Below are 27,167 nucleotides of genomic sequence, written 5' to 3'. Positions count from 1 at the left end.
ATTGGCACTTATAAAATTTTTATTCAGCTCTAATTTACCTTAGTTTATTTATCAATTTTTTTTTTAATGAAAAATCAAAGCAGTCTCATAAGTTAATAATCAATGATCAGAAAAATTTACCTATAATGAAACACTTAATAATGAAAAATATTAGTGGTGCGATTAATGACTCACTTGTTTTTTGAAGAACCTAATTTATTTTGTGAACGCGAAAAAATTTGTTTTTGTTTGCCATCTGTGTGGTATATTTATTTATGTTATGTCCTTGAGTTTTTCATTTGGTGTTGGCTTATTTTTGAAATTTTATTTTGTTTCAAATTTTAGCATGATTTCGAGTATTTTCTTCATTAGGTAATGTAATAAATAGTGATGGTTGACTTATGAGTTCTGTAATAAATAGTGATGGTTGACTTATGAGTTCAATCGTTTTTAAAATAAATGTTGTGATTACTATATGCATTGTTGTTAAATAAAGTGTCTGATGTTAAAATATATCTGTATTCTATTGCGATTGAATAATTCATTTAGTAATTTTTTTATTTATAAAGAAATTTTTAATCACGTAAAGTTTTATTGATTTTAGAAAGTTACTTTAAAGTTTTACAAAATTTAAAAATCAAGGTATTTTATTCAAAAATCTCTTAATGTTTAAATAACCTCTCTAAGTTATGTCCCAATTTAATTGTCCTTAGCTCCCATCCTATTCCATGGTAAACATAGATCGAAAAACCTGACATGAAAAGATGTTTTCAAAGAATAAATTATATCATAACAGTTTACCTTTAAAATAATAAAATTCTGCGACATTAGATACTGTATACCTTATTGCGTGTCATAACTACGCAATGTTTAAATTAATAATGAAATGGCATATATGTTACTAAATATGTTTGAAATTTTGTCACCACCTAAAATCATCAGGTACTGAACAGTTTAATTGTAGATGATTTAATTATATAAGTGTTGTGGTAGTCACTATCAGTTTAATTCAAATGTTGAATAATAAATTATATATATTAATTAAATAATAAACTAGCACTATGAAAATTTGAGAAAAAACTTGTTCCTACGGAAAAATTTGGCAGGCTTCGAACAATAGTTTGTCATATTTTCTTTCCCACGTAACAAGTTTGTCTTTAAAATATCGAAATCAACATCTTTAGTATCAATACCTTCCTCAGCAAAAGCATTCAGGAGTGATTCTCACCATATATGACAACTTACTGTAACATACACAGGAATCTTATATGATAAGCAGGGGTCTGTTTAGAAGAAATTTGGGTCCGTTAACGGACCCTTCGCAAAATATCTCTTCATAAAAACGGACCCTTCACAAATTATTTTAACTTGAAAACGGACCCTTCACAAAATAATTTATCTTTTAATCGGACCCTTCACAAATAAATTTGTTTATCTTCATTATTGTTTTGTTACTCGAATCAACCCTTCCCAGGAAGGGAGGGGGGAAAAAGACAGATGTAAGGGAACTAATTTTTGTCTTCGGCAGACGCTTCTTCCTTTATTCGTCCGAAATGAATATTCTGCTTTCAGCAGTATAGGCTAAATACCAAATATTTATGTGTTGCATCGCTAATTTAGTAGCTGCAATTGCTGTTTATTTTTATAAATTTAATTTTTTATTAATAATTTTGCAGTGATAAGCATAATCTTGTATGACTTTACCATTTAAAAACTCCTTGAAAAAGTTTTCTTGCAATAACGGAACCTATTTGCACAAATTCACAAAAGCGGACCCTGGTTGAAAGAATGTGACTTAACATTTATTTTATATTCACAAATTACGAGTAATTTTTTCACAATTTTACAAAAACGGACCCTTCACAAAATGTCTGAACAGACCCCTGATAAGTTTAATTGTACCATTATTGTTAGCTTTTATGATTTTAGACTGGTTTTAACAATTATATACGTTCAAAAATGTATTTTGTATTTCAAAACGTCATTTTTTTTTTTCAGATCACCAGAGATATTTTCCATAATTACTTGCTTTGGAACTGCATATAATCATTTTCTGTCTACTATTACAGTTCTAAATTGTTAAAAACGTTTGAAAATGTCATGGCACAAGTTTGCAATTAATTTCTGACACTTAAATGCGAGGAATTAATTTCATAAGTTTGTAAACAATGCTGCTTTCTATTCTTCTACGTTGCATTAATTACAGTTACTAAATTATTTTTTAAAAAAATAATGAAAAAAATTTTAAGTTTTTTTTTGTTAAAGTGCTATTTTCAAGAATTCAATTTTGTATTATTTTCATCATTCATTCTTTACAATTTTTAGAAATTGTAGTCAGAATTATACCAGATTTTAATAACTGCAAGCAATTCTATAACCATTTTTGCATACGAAATATAGTCTTTCGAAATATAGACTATGGATCAAGCTCCTTGTTTGTGAGATTTCAGATAGTGTTCCATGTTTGATATTTCAGATAGTGTTTCCATTTGCCAGCTTCAATTTAAAGGATTCATTCTGCTTCTTAACCATATCAGAACTTGCAAAATTCTGAAAATATCTTAAGCGGAATACCGTATTTGTAATAAAATTTTTGTAGGTATAGAACAAGTACAGCCCTGTGCTGCAGGACTGCAAATCGCTACCACTCAGCTACCGGACATCTTGTTCCCTAATCACTGGACTTTAAGTCATATCAGAAAAATGCTGAATAGGAAATTGAGCATTCCAATTGAGTTGTCGAAATTTTTTTTTGCAAAAGTTATTTTTAGTTATTTTGTAAGTTGCATTAAGTCATAGGAGTCATAAAGTCATTTCTGAAATTAAATAGTAACTTCGTGTGTTAAATCTTGTTTGAAGATCTTTTTATGTTTGAATAGATTAATGATAAAGTTCAAATGTTTTATAGGTTGCTCATTTTGTCTCTCTTTATTTAGGGTTTGATTAGGTGAAAAACTACTTACAGCTCCAAGATGATGAGGTACATGTTTATAATAGTTTTTTATAAAGTTATAAAGTGATATGATCTTATTTACCTAAAAGAAAGCTTTTTAAAATATTAAAATACTATTACTAAAAAATATTATTTTTAAACTTGCAACTTAAAGCTTAATAAATAACGCCCTAACTGTTATTTACTGTTTTTCTTCTTTACATAATTTAAAAGTTTTTCTATATTACAGTAAATAGAATAAAATTTAGATGCACATAATTATAATATTACAAAACAAGATTCATGAAATCTGTGAAAATAATTTTAAAAATATTCTTTCCTACATTTCTTGAAATTAATATTTTTTAGTTTTAAATACAGTGTTATAATTTATCTAACAGCCAGTATGTTTTCAGTTATAGTTCTCGGCTATCAACGCCACATTATGAGAGAATAAATAAAGAAGCTCAAAAAGTACCTAATGAGTGGAAGAAGAAAGTCAAATCAGAATATATGAAACTCAGGCAACTAAAGAGATTCCGCAGAAATGATGAAATTAAAGTATTCACTTTTCTGAATTCAACTGTTTTCAAAAGTTTGAATTTTTTGATTCCCAAATTAGATGTGTTCAAATCTTGTTTCATAAGTATCTTTAAATGCAGTTATTAGAGATAGTTACATTATATTTCGATATTGTAACCGTCTCTGTTTTTTTTTTTTCTTTTCTATACTTTTTAAGAAAGAAAATCTGTCACATGGGGAAATATTTCCATACCTTATTATTATTATCATTACCTTACCAAAATGTTAAGTTGTATGCATAATTTGTTAATGAGGTGTTAAATTTAAAATAATAAGGAGAGAAAAACCTACTAATCTATATATGAAATTTTTAAATTATAGTTGCATATATTTTTTTAATTCTTTAATTTATACTTAACTAGAATATATTAAATTTTTAACAGAAAATAATTTTAACTACTTTTATTATAACTTTCTGTTTTAAATCTGAAAATTACATTTAAGATAACATTTTTTATGTTAGAAAAATTTAGTTACACAAAATACCTAAAAGTGTGGGTAAAATGTTAGGCTGTAAGAGTTGGTGAATTTTTTATTTTGGAATGCAATTATTAAATTGATATCCAGCTATAAGTATAATTGATTGACTTCTAAATTATTGTAGACTTCTAAAATTATTATGATCTTAGTTGGATGTTGATTTTTTAAAAAGAAAAGCACAACAGGGGTATCTTTTTCTGATAAAGTTTCATTGGAGTTCCAATTTTTCGACAGTGTACATCTTGTAAAATTATTTTTTGATTTCTATCAAAAAACTGCAATTATATTTTTTCAGTCTGTCTATCTTGCCAACCGACGTTATATCTCTGAAAAAGTAGTTTTGATGGAAAATTACATCCAAGAAACCAATGCTGTATCAGTATTTCCAACTGATTTACCTGAGCATTATCCTGTTATGAAGAAGGTTTGTTTTTATTATCCTATTTTATCTGTTTTAAATTTAATTTCAAAAAATTTTTAGTTTTCAAGTGGGTTAAAATTCATATTAACCTCTGAAATAATTTATGTATTATTTTTTTAAATTGAAGTCTATTAAATATTATTAATTAAATCTTATAAAATTATAGTCCATTAAATAAATTGTGTGAAAAAAAATTTGAATTGGCAAATAATATAATACAGGAAAATGATTTTTGTCTTTAATTTCTGAACTTTCAGATTATTAAATTACAATAAATAACACTATGGAATATTTTTTTTTCTTTTGTTGCATGGAACTTTTTTAACCAGTATTAGATACTTTTGTATCACTGATTTCAAATCTACGATCCAAATCTCCAAGTTACAGTTTTTATAATGAAATTTTTAGTCTATTTTTTGTTAAAATGTACAATAAGTTTAAAAACATGTTTGACAATGGGTCACATAAATACTGTGACAAACTCTAAGGAAGTTAAAGCACATTATCAGGATTAAAATGGCATAGAAACCCATGCCTGGAAATGTCATATGCCTTAAGGGCACTTCAATATTATTAACAGTTTTTCATATGTTTCTGGACAGGTCATTATCAGGAAGCGCCCATAGCCGTGTACAATAACATTTCTAAGCATGGATTTCTATGCCATTTTAATCCCTAACTTCCCTAGAAGTTTGTTGCATCATTTATGTGTCCTTCTGTCATATATAACATTTTTGAACTTGTACATTTCAATAAAAAATAGAATTAAAATGTACTTTTTTTCTTTAAAATCAGTAATTTTTTGAGCAAAACTAGTTTTATATTTGAAATTCCCACACCTGAATTAAGCAAGATCAAATATTTATATAGGTGCAACGAAAAATGTGTTCTCCTAAAGTAGAGTCGTTTCTGTGAAATTGTTTTCAAAAGATTTGTTTTCTTGTGCAAGTGGGGAGAAAGACATGTTTGTGAGCCTCACTAACCTACAACACTAATCGTTCACCCACTTGCTGGTAGAATTTTTTTAAGAAATTTAATGATTATGTTTCTAACGAATAATTTAACGATATGCCTTTTCCAAAACAACAACTTTTAAGAAAAATAAAATTAACAGAAATCAGCAATTTTTGTAATTTTAGAAGAGGCATATGATTTTCCCGCCAATTTGCTAAGTTCTTATGTTTGTAAAAGTGGAATGCAACTTTGACTTAATTTCAAGAACACGAGAATAAGAAAAGTTCTGAATTGACTAGCTTTCACTAGAATTAAAATGTTGTTGTGACGAAAACAAATGTGTTAACTTAATGACTTAAAAAGTAATTCCACATTTAAAAGATCTTTTCCAACAAAAATACATATGTTACAATATCCAATTTCCAGCAACAAAAAAAGCTAAACTAGCATAATTATGTTCTTTTCATTTATTCATCTGAAACGAAAGCGAATCAAATTAATAAAATCTCAATAGTTTTTATGATACATATTATGGCGTGTAAGATTCAAATAGTGTATTTGAGTCAGGACTTTTTGATCTGTTTGCTCTACTTCGATTACATTTGTAAATCTGTGATGCTTCAATCATTTTTTGGAAGTTATTGCTATCGATTTTCACACAATTTTTTAAAGCCCCATATTATTACAATGCACGGAATTTGAATCAGGCACTTAAATAATCATTTTTTTAAAAACTCAACCTTGATTATTTTTACAACAATTACTGCTAAGAATTTTCACATTTTATTTTAAATCCTGATAATTTTTATGATATAATTATGACAAGCAATATTCAAATCCCACATTTAGTTATGGTTTTTTTGCTGCATGAGGAACACGCTATTTTTATCTCATAACTGCAAGTTTGTCGCGGGAAAAAAGACCCCAAAATCGTAGGAAATTTTTAAAATTACACAAATTCTAAACATTAAAAAATTTATTACATAAATGATGCAAAAGACAGAAATTGCACAAATAATAAAAAAAGCTTAAAAATACACAACAAAAGTATTTCTTTGAATTTCAAGCAATATTAATATTTTTATTTAAATAAACAGAATTTTGGTACCAAGTATTGTACATTGGCAGATTATTCTAATTTATGCTTCGTCTTTCATCACTTAATACATTTTTATACTTAGAAAACGATCTTTCTGCATCAACGCTGTTTTTAGGCACCGACAAACTTCGAATTGCCACTTTGGAGCGTTCCGTCTTTGATTTCCAAAACTCGATCAATTTTCCTTCACCAACGCGCAATTCCTTGATCGTTGCATTGTAAGAAGTAATAGCTGTGAAAACTCAAACATTCTACATTCAAACTACTAGTTACAAGTCCCTACTAACTACTAGTCCCCCCTTCATCTAAGAAACTGATCCATATTTACGAAATCACAAGAAGCCGCCTAGGAAAAATTAACTGGATATGTAGAAAGGCAGTAGAAATTTTATTGCCCAGTGCAATAGCATGTATAACAATTTTTCTGTCAAAGATTTGATTTATAACATTTTCCTTCTTTTGTGATTCCAATTTCTTTTGTACTCTTACTGACTTCAGGAAGGTAATTACCCTCCCTAACTAAGTGTAGAAAGACCACCTTACTTGACAAGATTGTGATTATCTCTTATCTCTGAACTATTTTCATGTCATTTTTTTATTGATTCAGTCCCCTAAATATCTAATCAATTTTACATGCTCAATTTAAGGTTCAGGAAAATAAAAAATTCTGTTTAATAAAAATAATAAATAAAAAATGAAAAAAAAATCAAATTTTAAGCAATTTTCGCGCAAGTCAAGACTTATTGAGAAATTCGCAGATTTTGGGGAAAAAGATTACTATTTCGCGGAAATTCGCGCCACGACAGACCTGCAGCCCTACTCATAACTAAGCACTAGTATTAACAACTGTAATTTTTAAACAGGTATTTTTCTCACAATATTATTATGTCATGCAGAATTCAAAACCATTATCAGATCTATTGAACCATTCACATAAAAACCTTATTATTATAATGTATAATAATGGTGACGATTTAAAAAAAGTTTTTTTATTTTTTGTACTTTCATGAAAACTGTAGTAGAAAATGCTAAAAACCTGCTGTTTTTGTTACATATTTATAATTTTTGTTTGACCATTATAATTTTGTACAGCCATTTTTCAATAAAAAATTTTTAAATTATTTAAATGAAATTGTATTTCGAATAACAAATGATGTAAGACATAATTCGAATAATGCAATTCTTATTTTTCATCTAGTGTGAAGTGAAACTACCTGATGGGTCTGTTCAGTCTACTCCACTACGTGTCATGTATGCCGTTACTCCAATTCCTACGATGTACACTTGGGCACCTATTCAGCAAAACTTCATGGTAATAAATTCTGTTTTATATGGTCATTTGTTAATCTGGCCTTTATGAGTTAGCATGAAGTGTATTGTTTTCATTTTTTTTCTTCTATTTCTTATAAATTTTTTTCCCTTCAAATTCTGAAATTCATTGTTTAAATAATTTACTTGGGAATCATTAAAACTTTTATTAGCATGCATTTCTAGCTCTTTGTTTACTAAGTAATAGGTTGTTGGTTATTGTTTAAACTTTGCTGGTGTGAAAGTTTCTGCTGCTTCTCCTATACTTATTTCTGTGTGACTCAATTTAAAGTATGTTGTTTCTCTTCCTTACTTTAAAATTAGTTGGAAGGAAACAAGCTGTAGTATATAATCTGTAAAAAAATTGTTTTGTGATATTGTTTGCTTTTAATAGTTGTATGTTAAATTCAGAATGAAAGTTTTACTCTTTATTATCCTTTCTACAACTGAATTGGGATATTTAGCAACCGTGTAGAGGTTTTAAAAATTTATACAAATGAGGTAAAAAGAATTGCTAAAAAATTTAATGATTTCAGTTAGCATGTCAAGGTTGAAGAATAAAAAGATTAAATGAATTTTTAAAATATGGAAATAATGTTATCCATATTTTGCATGGCAAATACTTTTGAAATTAAAACTTATATACTTGATCTTTAGTTTTGTTGCTTTTCTCATAATTAAGAAAATATGATGGAATGTTTTAATCGATGTGTCATGCTCTTAAATCATGACATGTTGTATATAATGTAAAATTATTAACTGTAGAGGATTTTTAACCATTTAGTAATCATGTACTCAGTTTTTTTTTTAATTTTTTTAAAAAATATTTTTGAGAAGTAGCCTACTCTAATTGTCCCTTTGCTTAGGTATTTTCCCCTCTTTTTTTTTAAAGCCTATTTTTAACTTTTTATTAAAAAAAAGAAGAAAAAATAGTTTTCTTTTTGATGACAATCTTGCCTGTAAGAAAAATTATGTGATTTTTGTTTTTAAGGTTGAAGACGAAACTGTTTTGCATAACATCCCTTACATGGGAGATGAAGTGTTAGATCAGGATGGTTCTTTCATTGAAGAATTGTTGAAGAACTATGATGGAAAAGTTCATGGTGATAAAGAGTGCGGTTTTATCAATGATGACATTTTTGTGGATTTGGTACAGACATTGGTCACCCAATTAGATGCTAAAAGCATAAAAAGTGAGGTCGAAGAAAATCCTGGAAAAAATTCTCCTGGACGCAATAAGAAACCCACCCGCACACCATCATGGACTGCACCAAGTACTTCACCTCATGGTAAATTGTTATTTTTAATAATTTAGTTAAATTGTTATTAGTATATGAGAATTAATGTTTTTTTTTTAAACAGGTATTTCTTAATAGCAATGTTTTTGTAATTATGTAGTTTAAATAATCTGTTTTATTTCTGTAAATCTGATATATTTAAATGATACCACTTTTTTTGTATTTATATAATTTTCTGTTTCAGAAACAATTCATTGCATTTTTGACAATTTTGTGGCATTCCCTTTTATTGGAATCTGACTTATTAAGTTATAGATTTGTCTTATATCTTGTCACAGGTCATTCTATTGATTTCTTACTTTTAATATTTCTTACTTTTACTAGAAACTCTTTATAACATACTTTACTCTTACTTGCTTAATTTGTTACTTTTTCTCCCTTACTTTTTAAGCTTGTAATAATTTTTAATAAAAATAATAAATGTTTATCAAGAAAAATTCTTTACACTCTGTTCATCATTCATTAGATTGTTTAAACATTAAGTTGTTTATATATGTATATTTTTTTTTAGAAAAGCAACCTATTCCTGAACAATATGACATTATATTTGCTGCCATATCAGCTGTATTTCCAGACAAGGGTGCTCCTGAACAACTTAAACAAAGGTAAAATTACAAATATCTGTACACACTAGAGGACAAAAGTTTTGCTATACTTTCTTAATTTAAATTTTACTTTTTTTTAACTATAAATCCTGAACTTACTTCCAAATAGTATATGAAATCTATGAAGAATAATATATGTTGTCAAGACCTTTCATGTTAGTCGATGCTGAAAGTAATTACAGAGAGGAAACTTGTGTAAATTTTTGCGTAGGTTCTGAATAATTTATAAGCTTATTGTAAGAATAGTTCATTTATTTTGTGTTTAAATTTTCATTATTATTAACTTCAGAATAGTCATAAATTTTTCAAATAAGAATTTGCTTGTCTTGTCCTGGGTAAGTATAGGAAGACAATGAGAAAATAGTTAAATTGCTTGTTAGAAATGGCACCACAAATTCTCTACAAAATGGTTGCTCCCAATAGAGTTGGTTTGGTTAATTATTTTAACTTTGATTTAACTCTCACGAGTTGTGAATTCAAGTTGACATTCAATCAGAATTGCAGAAAAGAAAAAAAAACCAACTAAGTTATTCTTGCCTTGTATTCGCCTACTTTTACACTAACTTATGTTTATTCTCAATCTCACAACTTGTTCTTGATCAAGCATATTTAGAACAATGTAATGGATTTAGTAATTTATTTATTTTATGTTTTAGTTTAAGAACTAGCAATGGTGTAACAAACAATATATATAGTTGTTTTAACAGTGTTCTTCCTAAGCTTTTTTAGAATTGCGGCCCGCCCTATCTGCCCTGACATCCCTATAAATGCACCCTCTTTGCCCTTTTTGTAAAAATAAGCCACCATCTCTTAAAAACTGCCTTTTTACTCATATTCCAATAGAAAAAAATAAATGACTCACTGATAAAATCATCTGTGCTTTTTAGTTTAATTCTGATTACTATTACAAATATTTACTTTGTTAGCATAATTCTCAACTGGTTTAATTTTTATTAGTTTCTCTTTTTCTTCAGCGGGATTGTTAATGAGTTTTTTAAGTGATTTTTTCTAAAATTATTTTTGAAATAACCCCCCCCCTTTTTTTTTTTTTAAAGCACCTTTAAATGTTTATAATTTTCAGTTTAAATTATAGAAAAATGATTAGGTTTGATAAAAGAAAATTATTAAGTTTATCAATTAAAAAAAAATTTTAGTTTGCTTTTTTTTAAAAAAAAATTATGCTCATAGATTGTCTTTTAGCATCTCTTGTTTTGATAATTTGTGAGAACTACTTTTTAAAATATGTACGCAAAACAATATAATGAGGTAGTTTAAAAATTGTTGAAGATCAAACTCATTAATCGCATAATATTGCCCTAAACTTCTTTTGGAAATTAATGTTTCAAGCAATTTCATGTAAAACACGGTGTTCTTTTACTTATTATATAGGCAAGACATAATTTTTAAAATTAACTTAGAAAAATCTAATATCTTTAGAAATTCCAATAAATTTATTTAGTTAGCAAAAATATTTTGTGATATTGCAGATTTATAAAAGGTACATTTGTTAAAATGATACTTATTTTTGCAAGAAAATGGCAAATGTGTAGAGAATTCTGATCTTTTTGTGACATTAAAGGTTGTGATATCAAGGTTTTGCTGTACTCTTTTTTTTTAAATGCTTGCTTTTAATTTAAATATAAAGTTTAGTTTTATATATTTTTAAATATAAACTTCCATTTTGTAATTATAATAAAATACATACATTCATTCTTATAGTTTTACAGTGTTTTTTGATTTGATGTTGTAACTATGAAAATAATTTTATGTGCTTAATGAATATTTTAAGTATTATTAATTGTGAAATTGTCTCTAATATTAGATATCGTGAACTTGTGGATAAAAAAGATTCTAACTCATCATTGCCTGAATGTACACCCAATTTGGATGGACCTGGCGCTCAGTCCGTTATAAGAGAGCAGAGCATGCATTCCTTTCACACTTTGTTTTGTCGGAGATGTTTCAAATATGATTGTTTTCTACATCGTAAGATTTATTGGATAATTTCTTTGTTTTAAGTGCTATATGTTTGTAAATATAAGGCTTGGAGGAATACAATGAATGATAAGCCACTCTTTTACCAAAGCTCATAACTCTTACTTAGTATTTATAGATTGGTGGTTTATAAGCTTATAGAATTTTTACTAGATAACAGGACAATACATAGAAAAATCTTCTTGCATTTATGGAAATTGTATTTTTCACCATAAATGCTCTTTTGAACAATTTAATTATATTGTGTCTTAGCAATTCTGGAATTTCTCCTCTTTTTTAAATTTGAACGTTATTTTCTTTTGTTTTTATCTGCGTGACTAACTATCTAATTATTATAGTAACTTAGCTGAAATTTTGAGCATTTACTACAAACTCTTCTATCTTTTTTATTAGAATTAATGGCTTAAAATTTATTCAAAACTATCCTCAAAATAAAGTCCTTTATGGAAGAGAATTTATTATTCATAAAAATTAAGTAGCTTAAGAAAATCATTATTTTTGAAGGATATTTATTCTAACACCTATGAACATTTATTTAATTAACATATTTTACAGCGTCACTATTATTAAGAAATCTCAAATGTATTTTTAATGTATTAGAATAAGTCTGAAGGTTTAGAATTATGTTTAGACCCTTATGAAGATATAGTATTTACAATACATTCACATAAAACACTTTTAACTGAATCATTTTTAAGGTTTCTAATTTCTACTGATTATTCACGTTTTAATTTTTGCTTAAGAATTATAGAAAACTTTTTAAAAACTATGAAAAGTTCAAAATTTAATTCATATTATGCGACTCTTTGTAATGTTATTAATCTTCTTAAAGCTAGTAAATATAATGGAACTTTTTTTATTCAGTAAAAAAAAAAATTATCTACTGGCATACCAATCAAGTGCTTCATTTTGCAAGTTGTTATTATTTTAGAAAGATTTTTTTCCTTACTACAGAAGAATGGCTGTGCATATAAAACAATTACTACTGTCTGACACCCCTAAGTTGCACAAAATACTGTTCACTCACCAAAGAAATGTTAAAAAAAAAAAATTTATTTTGTGCTACAGCAAAATCTTGACAATTCAAGATGGAGGGGACCAGGCCTATCTTGAACTGTTGAAAACTCAAATTATTGAATTTATAAAATTTAATAAATAAATAAAGGAAAAAAGGCAATTTTTAAATATTACTGTAGTGTGGAATGGAAAGAAGTGTTAAAATGTTTAGCTTATATGTTGAATTTTAATAAGATATTTGCTTGAAGTTACAATATTTTAAGGACTGTTACAATCAGGATTTGTAGACTAGTGTATTTCATAATAGTTTTTTCTAGCTCTAATAATTGTTTCTTTACCTTCCTTGGCTTGTTTGCGAGAGTGTAGAAATTTGTAACATTTATTTTTTTAAGTGTTGTACCAAATTGTAAATATACAAAATTTGTTCTCCAACAAAAAACGTTGAAGTTGATTTTACAGTGGAACCTCTCGGGAGCGACCACTTTCTGTTCCATAGTAAAATTATCATTAATGGAGATTGGTTGTTCTTGGGTTGTTACATCCATTGACTTCAAAATGATATCAAAGGTACATGATTTTTTTGGCAAACGATTTTAATTTTAGTTAGTGTCATTTTCTTGGTGCAGGAAGGTCACTTGTGTTGGCATCTTGAAAACAGGATTGATACATAAAATTTAGCATAAATAAAAATGATCCCTATTGATATAATTATGTGTAAAAACAAATTTACCATTTATGAATTATAGAAATATTTTAAATAAATAAACAATTATGCTTTTTGTTTAAGCTTGCATATAATTTTATGTCATAAATATGAATTTTAAAAGATGAGAAGAGATTTGTGATGCTTAGTTTCTTCTAAAATAACTTTTTTTTCTTATTTAATTTTTAACTCTAAAAATAAATCGGTGATAGTCTTTAGTGCACTATGACTGTAACATGAGGTTGTAGATCTCTGTCAGAGATTGTCAAAAACAGCTCTCTAAATAAGGGCATCACACAAATATTTTGAATACATTTTAATCTACTTATTTGTTAATATTTTTTGTTTGGATATTTTGTCGTGTTTCTTTATTTGATCTCTTCCGTATTTGGTGCAAAAGTTTGCTCAGTTGCTGGGAGAGGTTTCAATGGTCTCTCCTGAAAATTTTCTTTAACACAATGTCTAGGGAAAAAAATTTGTGCCTCCCGAAAGTGGTTGTAAATAGAGGTGATCTTTCGTGTAGGTTTCACTGGTTTATAAATGTGAATTAAGGCCATGTAGCAGAGAAATATTATTCAACTAGCTACTTATTTTGTTTCTGTCGAAGAAGCAGGAAAATAATTATGCTTTTCGAGGTATTCTCGTTAAATTTATTAGAGACCTTTTTGTATTACGAGAAAACATACTAGTCCATAACCTGAAATAAGCTTTATGTAGATTGTTAATGGATGCTATAAAGTGAAATTTTTCTTTTGAAACAATTTAGTTAAAACGTGACTAGATAAAATCCCTCTCTTTTTATTCTTAAATCCATGGGTATACAATAATAACTTATTGATAATTGGTAGTAGATTTTGTCTAGACATTTATTGTATAAATTTATTTATATTTTTTAATTTTGCCTTTTAAATACTATTCATAAGTAACTATTAGAGCCAGTGTAATGCTCATTAATTTGCTTCTGATTTGAATTCCCACCTAAGTCTTTTTCATGTATTTTAAATGTTTTTGCAGCTTTTCATCCATCACCAAGTCAGTTCAAACATAAAAAATGTGATATGAAACCAGATTCTCAGCCATGTGGATATCAATGTTATCTTCATTTGGTAAGTACAATAAATTATTCACTCTCTAATCTATAAGATTACACTAATATTGTTTGATGCTTAAATTTATGCTGATAAAAACAAAGATAATTTATTTATTTTGAAGATATACCGCAGCAATCATAAAAATTTCGCTTTGGTTTTGATGATTTTGTATCTGCTTTTCTTTCTCTTTTTGCAACTGTTTCATAATTAGTTGAAATTCCTCGTGACTACTACATCTTTTTAGTTTTCTTATTTAGCTTCTGACTCTTCCCTGATTTATTATATTTGATTTGTTATCTGAGTTAAAGTAGCTCCAAGCAGAAATTACTTTGATCGAATATTTTAAAAGTAACTATCTTTTTAATGACCTTGAAAACTCTGTACCTTACTGAATGTTTCATTGAATAGGATGAAGTCAATGATTAAGTAAAATTAAGACCATTGCTGTTTTTGTAATGCAACAATTTTTAGATAGTAACTTTTATAATTAAAAATATGCTTTGGATCCAATGAAAAAATTGTAAATGTTATTATTCGTGTTACAACTGTTGAAAAAATTATGAATGTTAGTTATCCGTGCCATTTATAATGAGTAATTTTTCACTGCTAAATGCATCAAAATCTCATTTGACCAAATATGGAACAAATTTTTTTTTCTTCCTGAACTGAAAAAGTATTTTTGAAAAATACCATAGTGTATACATTGAGAGGAAAACTAATGCAGTTAATTGATATAGAATTAATGTTTCTGTAGTTTTTTGTTTCATTAATTATGTCTTAACTAAAAATGTTTGAAATTAGTATTTTTTAAATGAAAATATTTAGTTGATAGCTAGTTAATTTTTTGTTCTTTTTCCGAACAGATTTTTATTGTTAACCTTTTTCAAAATATATTTTAATCTTTTATATTAATCTATAATTTAATAGTATTTTCTTAAATATGTGCCTTAAAGTTTATTTTCATCATGAAAAATTATTGTAATTTATATTTAATTGTCACATTCATAAAAAATACTTTAATGTGTTTTAAGGATATGGTGCAGGAAAAACTTCGAGAAAAATTGCGTGAGGAAAAAGAGCAGAATGAGCGTCGCAAGATGATGAAACAAATGTCTGTTGATAGTGGTAATGAAGCTAGCAGTGAAGATAGTAATGACAGCTTGAGGAGCTCGAGGAAAAGAATCATTCCTGAACGTGAAAATAATGAAGGTATATTTGATTGAAAATGAAAAGTTATTTCTGAAATTTGTTTCAACAAATGATATTTAGTCATAGTAAGGTGACTAGCCAGGATAGGTAGGTCGGTAAGGTGACTAACATAAGTATTCAAAATAAACAAATATAATCATTGGCTTCTTTTCTTCAAATACGTGTTGTATGTAATGTAATAAAAACACAATTTAAATTTGTTCTCAATTATACTGATCCTGATTGTGTGTGCAAGCATTTATTTGATTTCTCTGGAAATACATAGTACTACATGTATTTGCATTGTCTGTGATTATAGGTATTTGATTGATTGGTATATTCTTTTAAATATAATCTGAACATTTGTCCGAATAGTAAAAACCTGATATTAGTATTATAAACGGGGTTTTCTTCTTTATACATTTATATCTTTATACATTTACAGCAATTTGATTTAAGTCATTCAATTACTTTAGGGTACAGTATTACTAAACTTGGGGATCAACAAATAATTTAAAGTTCTAAAATATTTTGCTGGGAGATCATTCTCTAATTCTCATTTGTAATATGAATTTATTTAGGTTTTTCTTTTTGCCCAAATAGAAGTGACATACCTTTACCAATTAAGTATATTTAATAATAACAATAAAAAAAATTACAATTTTAGTTACTGCCTGTAGGCCACATTAAACAATTTTATGGTAAAATGTTCAGTCTTTTAATTTTACAAAGTGTCACCCATCAATATGACTAGAATGGAATGAATTTTACCTCTTAAAAGTAACAAGTAGAAAGCCTAAAAGTAACAGGTTTTGTTATGGTGTTGCCTATAATATAAAATAAAGAGTTTGTTGGTGTAGTAAGTCTCTTTTACAACTCCAGTACCACTTATGCTAGTGTCCTGAAATTTGAATTGTGGGAAAAATAGCAATTTTAGCCCCCAAATCTAAAAATCCTTAAAAAATTTAAATTAAGTAGTTCATAAGAAACATTTTAAAAATTTTGATTTTCTGATTGGTTTAAAACCAGCCATTGATAAAAATTTACTACAAACGATTTTGATATTTTTTTATATATATATTTTAAAGATAACATCAGTGATGTTTTCTATCTTATAGCTCTAGTTAAAAAGAAGAGTTTATTGTAGGTTTGTTAATATTTAATTGTCTTGTCAATGACCAAAATAAATATGGTAGCACTATCGGATTATGTCAGCAAATTAGTATTTCTCAAACTATCTGAAACAATTATTTTTTTATAGTGACGCTGTAAAAAGGGGTTTCTATAAAATTTAATGGCAACAGTATTTGAAATGAAAAATATTTGTTATGTATTAAAAACCATAATCAATGGAATACTGATTCCTTTAGGAGAATCGAAAAATATTATGCTCGATGCCTGATTAATTTCTATAAAATGTACTTATTGAAATTTAAAAAAAACTAAGCGATGTACTATAAAGCTAAATTAATGTAGAAATACTGAAAAGTTATTTAGAAGGAGCTTAAAAAATTGCCTTACAAATATTGATGCTTAATTAATTTTGATAATAGGTACTAATTGAAACAAAGAAAATAAGCTATATTCTAAAAAATAAAATTAACAAAGAAATGGTTCTGACTCGTTTAATTGAAAAGTAAAAAAATCGTCTTGCCATTTTTGTTGTGAATGATGCTTTAAGTAGTAATTAAGAAATTAATTTTGGTAGTTGAAATAAAAAATAAATTATGTACTATAAAGCAAAATGAATGTGGAAATACTACTAATTCATTTGGGAAAAATGTAAAAAATTGTCAGTCTATTTTTGAAGCCAATGATACTTAATTAATTTTGGTAATAAGTGTTACTGTTATAATGGTAATTGATGTAGTTCTGATCAGTACCAAATATACTAATACGGGTACAATGTATACTATTGGTTTATTTTGTACTTATTAAAACTGTTTCATTAATATACAGTTTTCATATAGATACTATTGAAAGAGGTTTTTGCGTCATTCTGAAAGGCATGAGTATTGAAAAAAACTACTTGATTGTGGTAAATTTTGACTATCATGAGTTGGCTTGGAGTAACAGCTTCATGCTACATGATATTGAAAACAGTTAATCTTTATTTTTATAAGATATACTACTAAAATGAAGGATAAAATGTAATAATAAATATTAGAATTATTTTAGCTATGTTGGTACATGTCTTTCAGTTTAGTGATTGATTTTGTAGTGTTTTTCAGTACTGATTTATTTATTGTTTCCTTTCCTTAATCCTGTGTGGAGGGTGAGTATTCAGCTAGTATAATAATTGATACAGATACATAACTGTTATAGAATATTACTTTTATACTTCATTCTTAGTTTTCCACTGTAAATCTTTGTTTGTTTTTTTAAAAAATAACTTTTAATATTTGATGTAATAAGATTTTTTACTGTAACAAAAATATAAACATTAACTACATGGTCTTACTTAAAAATCTCAAAATATTATCTAAGTAATGAAATATATTAAGCTTGTTTAAATCTGACTTTAATGATGATGTGAATTAGCTAGTTATTTGGCATTTTTATCTACAAATTTTTTTATTTATTATTTTTGTTTTGATTGATTAGTTTTCTTTCTTTACAAAATTATGAAAGAAAAATGACTGCATAAACTTTGATTTATATTTTTTGCAGTTAAATGTATTTAGATACTATATCCATTATATAAATTATAGATGTATTGAGTATAGGCTTTAGTTTATAAATTGTATTTCAGTTTATATGTTGCTTTAAAGTAAATATTAGATAATATAATCATACTGTTTAATTTTCTTTATAACTAAATTCGTGTAATTTTTTATCTTATTGGAGGATTTTGGATTTAAAAAAATACAGTGAACTCTCACTTATACTCCGGCCTAAGGGACCAACAGAAAAAAGTGCATAAGTGAAAGAGACATATAAATAAAATACCTATTTGTAATTCTAAAATACAACTTAAATTGCAATGTGAAAGTGAATAAAAGTGTTTCTTAATAGTAAATGTTAAAATCTATAATGGTTTGGTATTTACTAAGACTATACAAAGCAAAAAAAAATTTAACGTACCAAATAATTAATTTTCTTACAAAATATTCCATAATAGGTTTTTGTCGACGAATGTGTAAGAAAGTTTTTTTCTTTTTTTTTAATTCAAGCAAATAAGAAAATAGAATTTGGAGTAGCTGAATTAAACAGCAAATAATAGTAAATAGTGTCTAAATTTCCTGACGCTATTGTATAATTTAGAGGAGCTTTTTCATCATCTTCGACATTATAATCATCCACGATATCATGAGCCATTTCATTGGCGATGTTTGCCATTCGTCATCACTAAGATCGACATCCTACTTTTCTTAAACTTTGATGATTTGAGCACTATATTCATTGTCATCAGAAAATATAAATCTTGCTGTTTTGATGCAATTCTTTGTGCTAGAAAATTCAATACTTCTTTATGCTGCTCATACCTTATTCATTGCAACAAAAATTTAAATTTTTTCATTGGTTGCAGATGATTTGTCTATTTCTAATTTGGGCAAGATATCAACGAATCAAAATTTTCCTGGCGTGCACTTTTAAGCATAGGATTATAACTAAACTCAAAGGCTGTAGCCTTCTCATACAGTGCAGGAAAAAACGCTACTTTTATTAGAGCAAACTTTGACAGATATCCGTAGACTGGCTGGCTTTTGTAAAAGCAAGATTTTTTCGACTTGCCGATGGGGGTGGTGTAGCAGATAAGACAACCCTTTTCAAAACTGTCTTTCAAAAAATGTCTTTCTAGAAACAACAAAGGTGAAAAGATTGCAAAGGGAAAATTGAACTATTGCATTGCATCCTGCAGCATATTTCTTTTTATCAGTAACAAAGATTATTTATTTGCTTCATATTTTAATCCAAAAACTTTTTTCTAAAAAGAAAAAAAAATCTGATTTTATTTCTATTTAATGAAACAAATTAAAAACTTGCTATTCTAAGAAAAATTTCAGTGTATAATTGAAATATTTATTTTCAGAGTGATGCATAAACAAACAATAATTTCCTATATAATAAGTTGGGATCTGTATAAATCATTGTATAAATAAAAAAGGCACATAAAAGAGATGGTGCATAAGTGTGAGGTCACTGTATTAGTATTTCTTTCAGAATATTTTATTTTTATCGTTACTTATTTTTGTAGGAAACTTCAATATCCTTAACCACACCATATCAAGTAAATCAAATTTAAAGGATCTTGAAACAACTTGGTCTGGAGCTGAACAATCATTGTTTAGAGTTCTATGGAAAGTTTTTATAGGCAATTATTGCGCTATTGCCCAAATGCTACGAGATAAGACCTGTGCTCAGGTAATTTTTTTAAGAATGTTATGAGCTTTAAACTTTATGAAGGTATAATTTAATGTTGATTTTTCTGATAATATTTTATTACAGACTTATGCTTTTGCTCAGAAAGAGCTTGCTGATTACCACCCAGAAGAAAACACTTTAGATAATACACCACCTCGAAAGAAGAAGAAGAAACAGAGACTGTGGTCGATGCATTGCCGTAAAATACATTTTAAAAAGGACTCTTCTTCTAACCATGTATATAATTACACCCCATGTGATCATCCTGGTCAACCTTGTGATTTGTCATGTCCATGTGTTATGGCTCAGAATTTTTGTGAAAAATTTTGCCATTGTAGCTCTGATTGTAAGTATTTTTTTTTTCCTCTTTGCAATACATGATGTATTTTTAGATACAGTAGGACCTTAATTATTAAAAGTTATAAAGTTAGAGGTGAAAATTTATATCCCGACTCATTTTGTTTAAATATTGCTGAAATATTCAGATTATAAAGGTACGCATAGCTTTTTTAATATATGTTTATCAATAAACTCTAAAAACCTAGTTTTTCTTAATAATATCTTCATATTAAAATTAAATACCATGTTACATGATATTTAATTTCTATATAAACTTTTAACAAATGTTTTTTCCTCAAACAAGTATACAGAGGTCTGTTTTGAAAATTTTGCTTACACTATAATCCCAGATTAAAAAACTCCTTCTCACTCTCTTTTTAGTAAATTATTTGTATTAGTTGAGTTCCTTAATTTTTGAAAGATATTTATAATCCTTTGTAAAGGCCTTCCCCCCATTACATTTACTCTTCGATATAGTTTCCTTGCTCAGATAACCTAACATGCTCCCTTTTAGCAAAAATTAAAACCATGATGATTTTACTAAAATTTATAGCAAGAATGATGTAATGGAGTGTTGAGTATTCAAATGTTTTCTTCAGCAAAACTTAATCAACCAACTTCTTCAACCAGGTGGCTAATGAATTACTTCCTGTTGGAACATAAAATGATCAATTCTATGTAGTAAATATAGTACAAAGAGTGTTATTTTTTTCTTCTAAAATCTATTTGTATACCTGAAATATTGCTGCTTAATGCTAAAATTAAAAGCAGGGGGGAAAATGGACGTGCGTGTCAAATAAAAATGTTGCTATCAACTTCAGTTGTCTACAGAAACAGGTTCAATTAATCGAGGTTCTACTGTATTATTTAATGAATTTTATTGGTATTTGTTTATGAATTCTGTTTTTAATGTTTCCAGGCCAGCAAAGATTTCCAGGCTGTCGGTGTAAAGCTCAGTGTAACACTAAACAATGCCCTTGTTATTTAGCCGTCAGAGAATGTGACCCCGACTTATGTCAGACTTGTGGCTCTGGTGAATATATCTTCTTTTTTTTATAATTTTTTTCCCCCCAGTTATTTTTCTTATTTTCTGTTGATTGAATTGGAAGCAATTATATCAATTATTACCTGAATAATATTCTGCAACAGTATTACATGGATATTCTGCAACAGTATAATTATGTTGTATTTGCCACTGTTAAAACTCACATGCACTGAAAAATTACACGTACCTGGTGTACTAAAAATGACCAAAAATTTGTAAAGTCAATGAATTTTTTTTTTTTTTTTCCTGGTGCCTGGCTTTGAAATTGCAGATAATTCATTTTGAAATTTGATCAGAATAAATAGTTTATTCCCTAAGCAAAACACACTAAATCATGCATCAATTTTCTTTAATTGATTTTTCCAATTGTTTGTCATTTTTGGAAAACCTAGTAAGTTTTAAGTAAATCTTAATTTTAAAATATCAGATGGTTAATTATTTAGTTCTCTATAAAATAAATGCAATTTTCATTCAACATGTATGGATAGAAGTTCTTCATTCAGTTGCGTATTATGGATATTTTATTTTCAGTTTTGTGTACTGGTTTTATCTTTTAAATTCTATTTTTTCAGTTAAGGGTATATTGTGTATTGTACACAGGATTAAGAAAATTTTAAAAATAAGAGGAATTAAACACTGCCTAAACCTAATCATAAACCTCTTTCCCTCTTACTCGTTTAAAAATATTTTATTAGCCTTTAATATTAGCGTAAATATAAGTTTAGGAAAAATTGCACTTGAAGTTCTATCTCTTAGTCCTTTGTTCTTTCTCTTAGTCTTTCTTGGGATCAGTCTAGAGCAGTTCTCCGAAGTAATGCACTACAAGTAGTGAAACTACTGTAGATGCTACTTTTTTTTGTTGTGTAGTCTGCTACTTTTTAAAAAAATATAGTGTAGGGATGAGTGCGATACAAAGAAAATAATAGTTTTTAGCGATTTCTGACAACTACTTTTAACGTTGGTTTAGAAAAGAAATACAGTTCTAATGCATTTAATTTTCTGAATTTGATGAGTACAAATCTTAGTGGGTTTGTCAATGGATTCAATGAAAATGACCTTGTGGCTCCAGCTGAGCTTTAACAGAGATTACATATTTAAAATCACGTATAACTTATATTTAAACTAATAATTAATCACTTTGATCACACTTTCACATGCAAATGCACACACTGGAAACAATGTTATTTCAAAGTAATGTAACACATTTTTGATGTTCTTAATTTCTTAGAGGAAATAAAATAGCCTTAAACAATTAAAAAGTTGCAATTATTTTATAATTTCGCATTTTATAAATTGAATATTCGCTGTCGAAACAGGCACAAAATGCTGAAGATTAAATGAACAAATTCAAAAGAATTGTTTTGTAAAAAGGAATTAGCTCTTGTAAAAATTAATAAATATTTCCTTATGTTTAATGTAAGCCAATTTCTTATTCAAAACCATTTTGAATATAGGTGTAAATTAAGTTCATCAACAAAGTTCGTCTCTTTAAAGAGTGAAGTAGTTACTAGAATTCCAAAGTAGTTTGTAGTTACTACATTTATAAAAAGTAGTTGTAGTTAACTGCATTTGTAACAAAGTGGCTGTAGTAACCTACAAAAATAATGTAGTTTTTCCGACTGGTCTAAAGTGAAAGCTAATTACTGTAATTTCTAGGATTGGAGTGGAGAATGTCTATAGGGTAGCCAGTATCTCTCAAACCTTATATCATTATATCAAGTGTTCTATACCTTTTATGACAAGATGTGTCCATATTGAAATTTAAAATGCTTAGTAAATGGCATAACAGAATATAATGAGGCATTTTTAAACTCATAACAAAAAAAGTTGATATTATATTGCTTATTTTCTAAAAATTTTTCTCTCAACTTAGTTATTTTCTGTTTTAGATCAGTTTGATGTTCGAAACATATCATGTAGAAATGTTTCTGTTCAGAGAGGATTAAGAAAAGTAAGTGTATACTTTAAAATAATATTTTATGTTTGTATTTTTTGTTAGTTTTGAATTTTATGTTGTTAGATGTACGTGCAACAAACTAAATTAATGCAAATGTTTTTAAAAAAATACTTTTATCAATTACGCTTGTTTAAATACTTATTGCAAAATAATTTTTAATGCATCTACTTTAACTCATTCTTATAAATGCTTCACTTTATTTTATTATTATCAAGTTTTTATCGAAAGGAATTCTTTCTAATTTAACATGCTTTCTCTCTAGCATCTTTTAATGGCTCCATCAGATGTTGCTGGATGGGGAATATTCTTGAAAGATACTGCCCAAAAGAATGAATTTATATCTGAATATTGTGGAGAGGTATAATAATTTTTAAATACTTACGAAGTACTGGATTTTCAAATAATTTTAACCTATTAATGATTAATCTTTTAATCTATACTTAACGCAAAAAACAAATAACCACCATGAATAACTTTTGATCTATTGATCCTATCTTCACGTAATAGCACTCAATCTTAATGGTTTGAAGAGGTGATCTCAGATATGCAAGTTAATCAGTGTAGACAATCTTTTAAATTACATTACGAAATCAGACACAAAAATGTCATTTCTCTGAGTAATCATACGCTTTTTTACTAGGAATGTAACGAATATTCAGCAAATGACTTAATTAATCATTGTGGTACATTTCTTTTTTATATGTTTCTTTTTAACTTGGTAGAAATTAAATCAATTCAGTATTTTTATTATGATATTGCTCACACTAAGTTCAAATCAAGCATTTAATCAATCACTCTTTGACACCCTCATAGTTATTCCATGAGGTGGTTCAATTGTTTTTACGGTGAATTTTCAACTTGAAAAAAAATTTCTCATATTTTATTTATAAAATTTTATTACTCGCAAAACTCTAATCATGCATTTTATTATTTACTTTGAATGTAACGATTTGATTAGGTTTTTTTTTCCTACTTTTTGACAGTTTTGGCTGGGGCTACTGATTTTTGTGTGGGTTTTAAATTTCCGGTATTTGTCATGTGAAATTTGAATTGCGTGTTTAAATAGCCACTTTTCGACAAGCTCAATTTGCGTCAATAGCATCGTAAGTCCAAGTGATATTTGTATTGTTGTTGTTTTTTTCAATTTTTTATATTGATTTTCATGTGGTTTTTAAATATCCCGATATATTTCAGACGGTGTGGGAAATTCGATTCTCGAATTTGAGTATTTACTTTTGACGTTTTTTTTTTTTTAATTATTTTTTTTTTAGTATTTACTTCTATCAGGTTTTCTTTCCTTAACAGTTTTTTTTTGGCTGTTGTTATAATTGGTCTTTGACTTTTTTTTCTGTAGTTGCTGTCAAGGTTTAACGATTTATAATTTTTTTGTTTAATTTAATGATTTACAAAATTCGGAAAAGCAAATAGCTAGTACGTTTCTCCAACTACAAAATGCAAAAATGCTGGGATAATAATAATACTAGAATAAAAAACTTATGAGTAATACTAATGCATGGCTAATATACATGAATAATACTAGAATAAGAAACATATTACATTCACAGTTAAAATAAAATGATATACAATTTTATTCCATATGATGTAGATTTCTTTTTCTTTAAATTAGTAATTGATATTAAAAGTGTCTAGCTGAAAAATATTAGTGCTAGGGAAGTTTGTTGCAAAAAATGTCGAAAAAAGATTCTGCCATAGGATTTAAGTATAAAGCTATAAATAACTATTCGGCCGGATATTCCGTATTTGGCTTTGTTTTTTTGCAAATATTCAGCTATTTGGCCAAATCACTATTTGTTACGTCGCCTTTTTTTACAATAGATTTGAATTCCTGACCCTCAAAATACAATGTGAGAAGTATAGTCTCAATAGTTTGGTCTGGAGAGCATTCACCCCTTAATGTTTATTTTGATGTTTGAGAATTTTCTAAAAGAATTTAGTAGTTTTTGTGCAAATTTATAAAATTTGTTTATTGAAAGATAATACCATGTGAGAAATAATTTTTAATAATTATTTTTTATTAGTTTATTTAATAATACAGATACCAATTTTAGCATCATTTTTAAGAATTTTTATAAGTCAAAATCCAGAATTTGAATGGAATTGGTTGAAAAGGTCTTGAAAATTCGAATTTTAAAAAAGTCTTATATTTAAAATTTGATTTCTCATGAACTATTTAAGTATTTTGTAAAATAATGCCTTAACTATATTAAAAGTTTTAATGTTGTAAAGTTCTTTTGAGAATTTTTTTTTATTTTAAATGCCAATTATGTCTCCTTTTACGATGTGGTACTTATTTTAAATGACTTTTAGTTACTAGTAATTAATTTGTTTACTAGATAATATCTCAAGATGAAGCAGACAGAAGAGGAAAAGTTTATGACAAATACATGTGCTCCTTTTTGTTTAACTTAAATAATGGTAAGTGGGGTTATTTCTGATTTGACTGAACAAAATAACATTTCCAAATGATAAATAAATCTTCGTTAAAATTATGGAATTGCAAATGTATTGTAAATGTAGAAATTTACCAAAAAATCTTTATTATTATGTTGTTCCAAGTAAGTTCCAAGTATAAAAAAAAATACACTTGTGATTCATATATTACTTTGTTTTATCAAGCAACTGAAAATTTCCAATAATTTAAATCAATATAATTTTTTACTCTTTTATTTAGTCTACTTGTAGTTTTTTTCTGCCTGTTGTTATATATCCAGTCTTTGGATTTTTTTTAAATCTTAAAATAAGGGTTTTATTTAAAACTTTTAAAGCAATCTGTATTTTTTTAAAATAATTCTAAAAATGTTAATGGTATAATGTAAACTTTACAAAGTTCTATTTGTGCACTGAGAAACTACAGATATTCAAAATTAGTTTTAGGGCTGTTTGATATGTTTGCAATCAATAATGGCTATGATGTGTTGCCAACAAATAGCAAAATTCTACAAAACTTGCTGAAGTGTGGAGAAATCATTTGTCTTTTTGATGATGGCAAAATAGAGTTTAGCGATGCTCAGAAGAATATTTATATAAACTTTTACTTTTATATTACTCCACAGAATTGAATCTAAACTAAACTCAGTGGTGCGACAGCCCAAAGAGGGATAAGGCCTACTGTGCCTATCTCAGTTTCTTGACCTTGTGCAGGAGCAGATGTTATGGTTAGGTGGTCAGCTGAGCGAAAGTTATCAACACATGTGTGTGTGTATATATATACAGGGGTCTGTCCCGGCCAAATTAACTACCGTTTAGCGATACCTTCACAAATTCAACTTTAGGGAAAACTGAAGTTTCACAAAATACTTTTTATTAAAATTTTAATTTTGTATCCCGTAAGAAACGATAAATCCATATTTTTGTGCTGATTTATTAATATAATTTTTAATTTTCACAAATTATATCTAAATTTTCACAAAATAGGTACCTCTCAGAAAAACCTAGACAGACCCCTGATATATATATATATATATATATATATATATATATATCTATATATNAAACGTATCTGAGAGTCGGGAAGTGCTTCCATATCTGGTGTTGAGGATTGCTCATCAGCTAAAGATTACTAATTTTTATTTGTACGTAAGACGAAGAGTGATGGAAAATAACACATTTTTTGCTAATACATAATATTTTTCAGTCATTTATATGAATATAATGTAATAAAAGGGAGGAGTTTGGGAACTATTAGTGAAATTGCCTGCGTAACGGATATAGTGAACTCCCGGTTATAGTGAACCGAAATTTCGGTCCCTTGAAGGTTCACTATAGCGGGGTTTGACTGTATATATATA

At 27.3% G+C, this 27,167-nt stretch overlaps 1 protein-coding gene across 2 annotated transcripts in view; it reads left to right on the top strand.

The window, feature by feature from the left end:
• Window positions 1-27,167, top strand: part of LOC107455687 (histone-lysine N-methyltransferase E(z)) — a 30,332-nt gene that overhangs the window by 179 nt on the left and 2,986 nt on the right. For both annotated transcript variants that reach the window (XM_043038793.2, XM_043038794.2), the window contains exons 2-16: window positions 2,916-2,959; window positions 3,328-3,472; window positions 4,269-4,397; window positions 7,646-7,759; window positions 8,747-9,044; window positions 9,565-9,658; window positions 11,481-11,644; window positions 14,388-14,479; window positions 15,496-15,673; window positions 19,851-20,017; window positions 20,102-20,363; window positions 21,276-21,389; window positions 23,291-23,352; window positions 23,621-23,716; window positions 25,713-25,794. In XM_043038793.2, coding sequence (XP_042894727.1) covers window positions 2,952-2,959; window positions 3,328-3,472; window positions 4,269-4,397; window positions 7,646-7,759; window positions 8,747-9,044; window positions 9,565-9,658; window positions 11,481-11,644; window positions 14,388-14,479; window positions 15,496-15,673; window positions 19,851-20,017; window positions 20,102-20,363; window positions 21,276-21,389; window positions 23,291-23,352; window positions 23,621-23,716; window positions 25,713-25,794 — 2,005 coding nt within the window. In that variant the 5' untranslated portion in view covers window positions 2,916-2,951. The remainder of the gene's footprint in view (window positions 1-2,915; window positions 2,960-3,327; window positions 3,473-4,268; window positions 4,398-7,645; window positions 7,760-8,746; window positions 9,045-9,564; window positions 9,659-11,480; window positions 11,645-14,387; window positions 14,480-15,495; window positions 15,674-19,850; window positions 20,018-20,101; window positions 20,364-21,275; window positions 21,390-23,290; window positions 23,353-23,620; window positions 23,717-25,712; window positions 25,795-27,167) is intronic.

Source organism: Parasteatoda tepidariorum, chromosome 1, assembly GCF_043381705.1.
Source record: "Parasteatoda tepidariorum isolate YZ-2023 chromosome 1, CAS_Ptep_4.0, whole genome shotgun sequence".
In the NCBI taxonomy this organism is placed as follows: Eukaryota; Metazoa; Arthropoda; class Arachnida; order Araneae; family Theridiidae; genus Parasteatoda; species Parasteatoda tepidariorum.
The sequence above is the reverse complement of the archived record's forward strand: the minus strand, read 5'-3'. Positions and strand labels throughout refer to the sequence as shown.